Genomic DNA, 9,116 nt, shown 5'->3' with positions numbered 1-9,116 from the left:
TCAGGGGGAAGAAACCACGTGTTGGCATGTAGCTGATGAAAGAGGGGGAAAGCACGTGGCGTCGCGCATTAGCTCGAATGGCCGTGGAACCGACGTCTGAGTCTTCCCATCGACTCCACCTGCCGACGAAGACCGTGACACGGTCCAAAGTCCCCGCAACGAGCCAGTAAGGTGGCCTTGACTGTCTTGACATCTGCCGTTTCCAAACGGGGGAAAAACAAACTCGGATCCCGAGTCCCCCCGACGCCAGATGCAACTGTGGCGTTGCGCCACCAGATGTCGCTCCCACCTCATCCTTCGCCGGAGCCCAGGCGCGGACGGAGCGTCTCCACGTCGGTCTGACAGGAGGCTCGCCACCACCTCGCGGGATTGAAGCCCCCAGCCGGGTGGCAGTGGCCTCGCGGGGACAACACCGGTGACGCTTCTCATCCCCGGAGCCGTTTTCACGTGCTGCTCTTCACATGCGCCAGGGAAATAATGTGGGATGATTCTTCATTCTGCTTCGCGAATCTCTGCAGCAAGACGTATGATAGGAAACATGCGATGAACCGTATACATCCTTTATTTCATGTTAAAATAAATAAATAAGGAGTTGAGTAAAAGAACAGAAGTGTTAACAGTAAAAATGAGCAAATGCAGAAGGACTCGTGCAGATCGGCTGCCTCCCGTCGGTGTTATATTATCATGTTATGGTTGTCACCGATGCACCAACATGTGTCAAATCCGAGAAGCTCCTGGTCACGGATATAAATACCCGCGTGTTACCCCCCCGGTCCCCGGTCCCCGGCCCCGGCAACCGACACCTACGTTGTTTACAAACATCATTTCAGGAGGGAGACGTCAGGGGAGAGTAACCTCAACCGGGAAAAGGTTTTATTGGTCCCTGCAACACACACACACACACACACACACACACACACACACACACACACACACACACACACACACACACACACACCCCTCCCATCTCTGGTGCGATGGTCACCGCCCACGCTGAGCGGGGCTCGTTAAAAGGCTGCAGTCCTCGGGCCGCGGGGTTAGTTTCAGGACCTGCAGGAGCGTCGCGCACCGGACGGCGGAGTGGGGCTTGACGCGGAGGCACGCGCGCGCACACACAAACACACACACACATACACACAAAGACTTCCAAAGACAGCGCTGGAGAATCCCAGACCCGATTTTCTGGAACCATGAAGTCTCCAAAGCTTAAACCTCAAGGTAGGTTCCTTTTCCATCCGGCATTTATTTTGAATCAGTGACAACTAAGACTTGTCACCATAGGTTCAAACTCTAAGTATTTAAACACAATATTCCGATAGGAGACATTGCGGGGCGCTGATTATGACCCTGTATTTAGTGGTTTTACATGTTGCTTTACCTTCCACGTGATTTTCTAGTCTTCTATTCATGTTGCCATCTCATTAGGCCACATTACCACAGGCTACATGTTCGCCGGTAGGTCAGTTGTCAATCCCCCGATCCAGCTGAAATCGTTCTTGCTCCAGATCAATAAGAAAATCCTCATAAATGCGAATCCCTTTCTCGTCCCGGCAGCGAAGTTCGTCAACGACGAGGACCTGAGCGACGTGCTGTGCGAGTTCGACGCGGTGATCGAAGACTTCACGTCGCCGGTGGACAAGCGGCACTTCAGGTACGACGAGCACCTGAAGACCATGAAGAGGAGGAGCAGCGCCAGCGTCAGCGACAGCGGCATCAGCGACTCAGAGAGTAAGTCGGGACCATGTCGTGACAGAAATGTCGCTTTGGTGGGATCCACGAAGTGGGATGGGGAAAGTGGGACCGCGCGTCGGGCACAGCTGGTGTCACTGGGACGAGTCTGGCCATCTTCAAGCAGGCAGGTCGGAAGGTCTCCCGTTAGTGCAAACTGCGAGCTGACCCAACGAGACTCTCCGGCGCGGTGAGATCAGGCAGTGTAGGCGCGGATGGATGTCGTCCGTCCTTTAGGGCTCATGGTCTGAGAGACTCGCCAACTCTGCCTCACTGGTGCGTCTTCTCTCCCCCCCCGCGCTGTGATACCTCGGCCTTGTGCGCAGTATCTTATCGTGCGCAATGCGCGTGCGCGCGCACTATGCTCACACATATTTACACAGAGATAAAGGGAGAGAGAGAGCGAGAGAAATCCTTAATCACGGTCCAGAGATTTGGGGTTAGATTAAGCTACCGCTGCATATTTTGGCACAGCTGCCCCCATATTGTGGCTACGTCTCTAAGGTTCTACTGTCACACATTCATACTTTGTTTTAAAAAGGTCTGGCCCCGGGCAGGCCCTAACCCAAAGGGGACGGGGAAAATATGTTTCAGGTCCCCACGAGCCCAGATTCGATTTCCCTAAAACGTCCCTGCTCCTCGTGAGTGGGAGGGAAGATGTGAAAAGAGCTCTGTGGTCGTCAGACTCCTGGAAACCTGATCTGTGGACCCGTTGAAGTGTGGAGAGAAGGATGTCCGCCCTCCGGTCACATGCGCGGTAGACTCCCGAGGGCGAATCGGCCTCCGGTGCTTTTAAAAATGCGTAAGATAAAACATACACTCGGCCACTTCTCCCGCCGATTTCTCTCCCTTTGAGAAAGTAATTCGGTAACTGCACAATAACTGAGGTCGCGGTGGTTCTTGTGAGGGCATCATCAGTGCCCGGGATGTTTACCGGCACAGCTAGAGTTGCTATAATTACCACAGGGTTAACCCGGAGGAGCTCGCAGCGAGCAGCGTCAGGTGTTCGGACCTGTGTCCGTGCTGCTCACGAGCTCGCCGATTGGCTCAAGGGGATCGGATTCCTGCGTGAGCTCCGTCTTCTCCATGGCGGTCTAGTGAAGAGGGACCTGTCCACCTATTGTGTCGCAGCCTGATGGATGGATGGACTGTTGAAGGTGCAGACAAATGACAAAAGCTTCCCAGATCCGTCCCAGAGGGGGGGGGCAAGAAGGTAGAACGGGGAGAGTGTGAAAGGTGAGAACAAGAAAAGAGTAGAAATGAAAACGGAATTGAATTGGAGGTGTTTCCTGTCCAGGTCAAACGCTGGTGTTAAGGCCAGAGCTGTGTGCGCGAGCCTGGGCGCTCCCCCGTCGCGTGCGGCGTCTCCTCCCTCACGCTGTGAGTGGCGCGGGTCGGAGAAGGGAGAGCTGAGACGCCGGTAAGGTCCGCAGCAGCCCCGCGGAGAGGAGGGAGAGACGGACACGGGAGGCCCCGAGCGCCGCCTCATCTTGGCTCTGCCGCGCGCGCTTACTTCACGCTCGCACAGGTGTAGTTTTCAGCAAGGCCGATGCTTTTACGACGCTGGTGAGCGACGCGAACGACGTTTGAAGCCAAGCACACAAACCGAATACTCTCCAGTGGTGCAGGAACCAAGCGGCAGAAAAGCCAGTTCCTTCACTTCTTACCGGACAAACGAACGGTGAAACTTGGTGTCGTGTCAGGTGGGGGCTCGAACGATGATCTGGCAGAGTCAAAGTGGCCATTAGATCGTTTATGAGGCCCCCTGTGTAGGGACGTGGGTGGCACGGAGGAGAGCGAAAACTGGCGAAAAGGAGAGCAGGGTCCGGGTCCGGGTCCCCAGACGCTCCCCTGCCCGGCCGAACGTGCTGTCGCTGCTCGCCGCTGAATTGAACTCACGCGCGGTTTTTATCTGCCCGGGAGGGGTCCGGTGAAGCAGAGTGGAAGCTCCTGCCGCTGGAAACGCACAGTGACCATTTCTGCTCAGAGGTCAGCGCGCCCCCCCCCCCTGTTTGTGTATACAAGTGTCCGGCACATGCGCGTGTGTGACGGGCCCCAGAGGAAGGCTGTCGTTAGAGGAGAACGCTATGATGACACACTGAGAGCAGATGTGTGTGTGTGTAAAGAGTGAACACTCACCTAATCTAATTTGTCTCTCTCCGACAGGTGCGGAGTCTTTGAACAGGAACAGCTTCAGCTTCAGCGACGAGCGGCTGAATTCCCCCACGGTGCTCTCCCCTGCCGCCGCCGGCGCCCCTCGCCTCATGTCACCGAAACGTGAGCCGCGCCCCTCACGCTTAAACACACACACGTCTGAATGTCTGTGATGCAAAACGTCAAAAGGAAGAAATTTAAAAATTCCAGGTTTGACCTGTGCTGCAGACCGAGCCAGGACTTCTGTAGTGAGACATGGTTCAAAGTGAGATGGGTTACAAAGTATGAATCATGTTACTGGAAGACACAGGAGACACAGATAGAACCGTCAGCCCGCTGTCTAATGTCTGCTGTCGATGAAAGATGCTTTCAATAGAACTCCCCACTGTCCTCGTCTCAATCTCCCTGTCCTCCTCCCTTGCAGCGAAACTCGGCGACACCAAGGAACTGGAGGACTTCATCGCCGACCTTGACAGGACATTGGAGAGTAAGTGCTAATGCGACCTCGCTGTCAGGACCCTTGATGAATTGGCTTTGTTAACGACCACTCAGAAAGCGACACGGCGGCCCCTCCCCTTAGGTTTTCTAAGGAACAATGGTGCGTCGGGACCATGAAGTGGCCGGGGGCCTGCTACGTGGACCGTGAGGCCTCAGGGGGGGGGTTACCCCGGGGAGAAAGCCGGCGTATCCCTTTTCACTCCGTCACCCTTTGAAAAAACACAAAGTGCTGCCAACGCCACATAGAACTCCGGGTTTCCTACCTTGTCCCATCCTTTTGTCCCCGTTTCCCTTTTCCATGTCTACGTGGCGCATCCGAGACACGGAGCCCAGCTTATGTACATGGCCCTGGGGCATCACTCAGTAGCTTGCAGGGCGTCACGGGTAATAGACATACATGGCTAATTTGTGTTGGACCTCTTCTTTACTACGGGGCTTGTGAGTGTTGGAACTTGCATCAGCGTATAAGGAATGTGTGCTGGGGCAAACCTGGGGGGGAAAAAAAAAAAAAAAGGCTGAAATTCCAACTGTAAATGTCAAGAATGGAATGGGACAGACGTGGGAGGTGAGACACCTTAAATATTCGCATGTTTTTCCCTTCCACCGCCCCGCTCGGTCCTGTGGCCTGACCACTGAAGGGTCCGCCTTTCACAGCTCACGGGCGTCTCTGGGCAGGAGCTGGACGTTCAACCAGCCAGACAGGCGGTCGGCCAGCCCCCCCCCGTCAGCCCTGGAGAGTGGCCCGTCTATTAGGGCCACCAGCGTTTACGATGACCAGTCTGCAAAACCGCCGCTCTGAGAATAGCGCCGGCGACTGAGGAGCCAGGGAGTCCTGCTCTAATCAGGTCTGTCTGTCTGTCTCTGTCTGTCCTTAGGCATGTGACACGGAGGCTCCCAGTGGATGTCTGGACTCCCCTTGGAACACGCGCCCACCCCCCACACTGAAAACCACCCAACACGACACAGCTGGATGGCACAGCAGCCGCCGCCTCGTGGCTCCACCACGACATGGGGTCTTTGCCGGCGCTCTCCTAAAGCCAATCCGGCAGTGCTCTCTTAACCCCGGGCCACCCGGTTACTGGGCCGCGAGGGGACTGCGAGAAGGGTCAAAATGAGCGTAGCGGGGGAATCTGAGGACAAGAACACCCAGCAGCCACGAGGTAACGGACTCCGCGAAAAGTTGGGAAGAATGCCAGCGGGGAATGTATGCTACAAAGAGTCACTGGAACATTTATCGTCCGAATCACGAATCACCCCACCACGCAGACCGGGTTACACTCCCTCATCCAGAACCTGGGCTGGAAAGCGTATTTAAAAACGGCTTTTTATAATAGAAATATATTTGTAATTTTATAGAGCTTCTTATTGTAAATTGATCTGTCTTTTTTTTTTTAGTGAAATATATTTTTGTATCTTATGTTAATAATAATTGTTCCAAATTCTATTTACCTTGGTATTAACAGGACAGTCAGGTTAAGATTTGACACAAGTTGACCGGAGTAAAGTTGGTTACAGGTTTAAACGTGAACTGAAAAACTGGAAAGCAATATGTGTATTTAATACAGCTAATGCCTGCCAGAGACAATATTAAAGTATGAAATATTGTTCTTTTAGAAACACATGCCTCCTGTCTTTATTTTGGGCTTGAAACTTTTGCCTTTCCGGGCTTGGGTCAGGTCGTTTCCGTGACGAGACTCTAATCTGGTTTTAATGTGCATTTCCGTTCAGCTTCAGGTTCTCTCTCGTGATTGCCTAGTTGTTGCACATTCTGCTCCATGCGTTACAGAATAACAGAATGACCCTGAGTTAAATGCAATGGCCTGTTTCACACTGAATTTTCGACTTCTTCGGTGTGTGCTCCGCAGCAAAATGCAAAAGGCCTTGTATCGGCACTGAAATCAAATCACACAAGTAGGTGCTGATTTTCTTGCAGAGGTCGTGGCTGAATCGGGGCGGTGGGCACAGTGGGGATCTTTGAATGACAGCTGGCTCCTCACCACCTCAGCACTTAATTAACCCACCGACACCGACGCCGCTTCCCTGGTGCGGCCCTCTCCCCGTCTCCCCAGTGCCGCGAACGGAGCCACGCGACACTGCCAAATTTATTTATTTTTCTTTATTTTCGTGGCGCGTGGCAAAGACAAAGACTCACCAAAACAGACCGCGTGGAATAGTGCAGGAAGAGGCTGGACATTCACTTCCTCCCAAGAATGTAAACTCGTGCACGCAACGACACACACCCAGACACACACGCAGACACACTGAAATAGATATTACAAGTCTCTTGCCTTCTGTGCTCATTAATCAACCAGTCGACAATGCAGGGACTTCTGCAATTTCTGTAGCAACAGGGTCTATTTCCAGAGGTGGAGGGAGTGGAGGGTGTGACCCCTTCCTGGCCCGGCAGCAGGTGTGGCCGAGCAAATCTTATGTCAGAGGCACCCCTCCGTCTGCTGACCACCGGGGGTCAAAGGTCACTCGCCGTGGGCAGATACGCTTCCATATTGGTTCTGTGGTAGCAGCGCAGCAGGTGCAGACAGACCGGACCTGGGACCACAATCAAACAGGTTTATAGAGTTTGCTTATTTGCAAGAGCGGGATCAAAACAAGACTCAGTGGAAACCAGGCCAAGATATCCTGACCTTTAGTGCCTAGTATGGCTCAAGAGGCCAACAATGCTGGACCCTACATTTTCTCCCTGCCTGGCAAAAGCCAATTTTCCGATTCCAGGCTACAGGTTTGTAACACGGGCTTTCTGTGATAAAGTTTTAGTGTCAAAGCCGAGGCAGCCCTGCTGACATCGTGTATATTTCTGCTTCAGAAATCAGTGGTGCTTCTCATGGCCAGTAAACCGATTCTCATGTGTAAAATTGCCGGAGTAGCCCTTTAAACTTTGTAGATCTTCATGTGGTTTCTGTGTCCCCACTTGGCTGGTAACTGCATGTGAAGGAAGAAATGATGCACCTCCTTTCCATCGGTCAGTGCTGGTTCGCGTGATGCGGCCTCTGATTTTATCTGGCATGAAGTTTTCCGATGAGACCACAGCCCGCTAGCTGAGAGTCCCTCACAGCTGTGCATGGCTGCCGTTCACGGTCTGTGGATCCGGCGAGCACTGTCGCTGCATGCCAGTTCGCTAATCTGATGGCAGGAAGCTGGCATGGAGACCTGTCTCCATGTTGTTTCTCCACCGCAGTTGGCAGAGGGGAAGCTGTGGGCGCTTTCCCACTGCGAGTGCACCTATCTGCGCCGCTCTGCACCACGGGTAGGGTGTTTGGAGGGCTCCCGCCCCAGGCTGGGCAGCTGGCGCTGGTATGAGAGACCGTGTTGACACAACACATGATCCCCTGAGGACTGGGGGGGGGGCTTTCTTCTAAACCAGCCTTCCCCCAGGCAGCAGTGGGCATCTTTTTGGCAGCCTCTGGCAGTCCTGTAGAAGTGTTGGCCTTGGCAGAGGAAAGCCTGTATAAGCACAGGGCTGGAAGTGTGGGAAAGTAGGAGTACGGCAAGAGGACAAAGTGAGGTGGAGGGATGGACAGAGGACAGTACGGGAACAACAGCAGGAATAACAGGGGCCTGTAGAGGCGGACAGCCAGGGTGAAAGAGGGAAGAAGTGGACGGAAGGACAAAGGAACCACGTGTCAGCCTTTACATCGAGAGGGATTCCCATGGGAGCCCCCACCCTGCTGCTGTGCTGGTTGCTCCATGAATAGGCTGGGCAGAGACACGCAGATGTGTGTCCACATCACAGAGAGACGGGGCTACACGGAGCCAAATATCGGGTTCAGCTTTCCACTACGTCTTCACATCGCTGGTGTCCAGATGTCCCGGCAGAGCAGGGAGTGTGCGTGTGTTTTCACGTCGGTCTGCACACATGTGTACTCGCGACGTGCAGCGTACGCAGCACAAACACCGTGGCTGTGCGTAGACGGCAGCTGTATATTTGCACAAACTGTACGCGTGGGCATGTCTGTGCCTGTTTACCATGTTCACACAGTAGGTGCACGTGGACCCGTTCTGATGTCCCCGTCTTTAGTCTGTTCACCTGGCTGTTAGCGCGTGACGGACGGGGGACCCAAAGCTTGGTTCAGCTCTTCCTCTTTCCTGGTGTTCACAGGGGCTTTTGTTTGGCGTCTCCCATTTCCTCCCACAGGCAAAAGACAGGAGAGCGCGGTGAGCTTTAGATTCGATTTGTCCATGTGTGTGAATAAGAGTCCAAGCCCCCAGTGCAATTAGTGTATCTGCACTGGTTAAAGGGTTTTCGGCGCTGTGAAGTGGTTGAAGCCCTGACAGAAAGGGATCATAAAGATTATTAGAAGTATGGCCACCTAGTAATTTGTCAGATGCTAAAGGTTCAAGGATTTCCGAGATGAAAAGAGACGAGATGAAAAGAAGATGAGAGATGGTCTGAAATTACATTCAGTCGGATTATTTGGGGAGTTCAATCACAGCGCCGTCAAAGGCAGAAGTTACGACCGCATTGGTCTTATTCACCAAAGGGGTACAGTTCAGTCAAAGTCTATGCTTCATATGCACAGTGAGCAGCCTGCTGCGAGGACCTCTGAACTCCGAAGCTTCCAACACCATGACGGAGTCCAGACTCGGCCGAGGGGGATGACAGGCAGGTTCAGCTGTCACGGAGGTCACCATTACTGCCCCTGTCTGACTCATACAGTCACATCCATTATGATCTCCATCTTCACTATCAGACTGACTTATCTCTGACCTGACTGACGGCA

At 53.4% G+C, this 9,116-nt stretch overlaps 1 protein-coding gene across 2 annotated transcripts; it reads left to right on the top strand.

Moving 5' to 3' along the window:
- Window positions 1-1,064: 1,064 nt before the first annotated feature.
- On the top strand, window positions 1,065-5,997 carry rgcc (regulator of cell cycle). 2 transcript variants are annotated; one of them, XM_040147976.1, is made up of 4 exons: window positions 1,068-1,218; window positions 1,555-1,728; window positions 3,895-4,005; window positions 4,307-5,997. In XM_040147976.1, the coding sequence occupies exons 1-4, from the start codon at window positions 1,191-1,193 to the stop codon at window positions 4,378-4,380; spliced, it is 387 nt and encodes a 128-aa protein (XP_040003910.1). In that variant the 5' UTR covers window positions 1,068-1,190; the 3' UTR covers window positions 4,381-5,997. The 2 variants fall into 2 exon arrangements, with proteins under 2 accessions (XP_040003909.1, XP_040003910.1); XM_040147975.1 differs by lacking the exons at window positions 3,895-4,005; window positions 4,307-5,997 and having other exon boundaries at window positions 1,065-1,218; window positions 1,555-1,968.
- Window positions 5,998-9,116: the final 3,119 nt, after the last annotated feature.

Source organism: Xiphias gladius, chromosome 16, assembly GCF_016859285.1.
Source record: "Xiphias gladius isolate SHS-SW01 ecotype Sanya breed wild chromosome 16, ASM1685928v1, whole genome shotgun sequence".
Classification (NCBI taxonomy): domain Eukaryota; kingdom Metazoa; phylum Chordata; class Actinopteri; order Istiophoriformes; family Xiphiidae; genus Xiphias; species Xiphias gladius.
The sequence above is the reverse complement of the archived record's forward strand: the minus strand, read 5'-3'. Positions and strand labels throughout refer to the sequence as shown.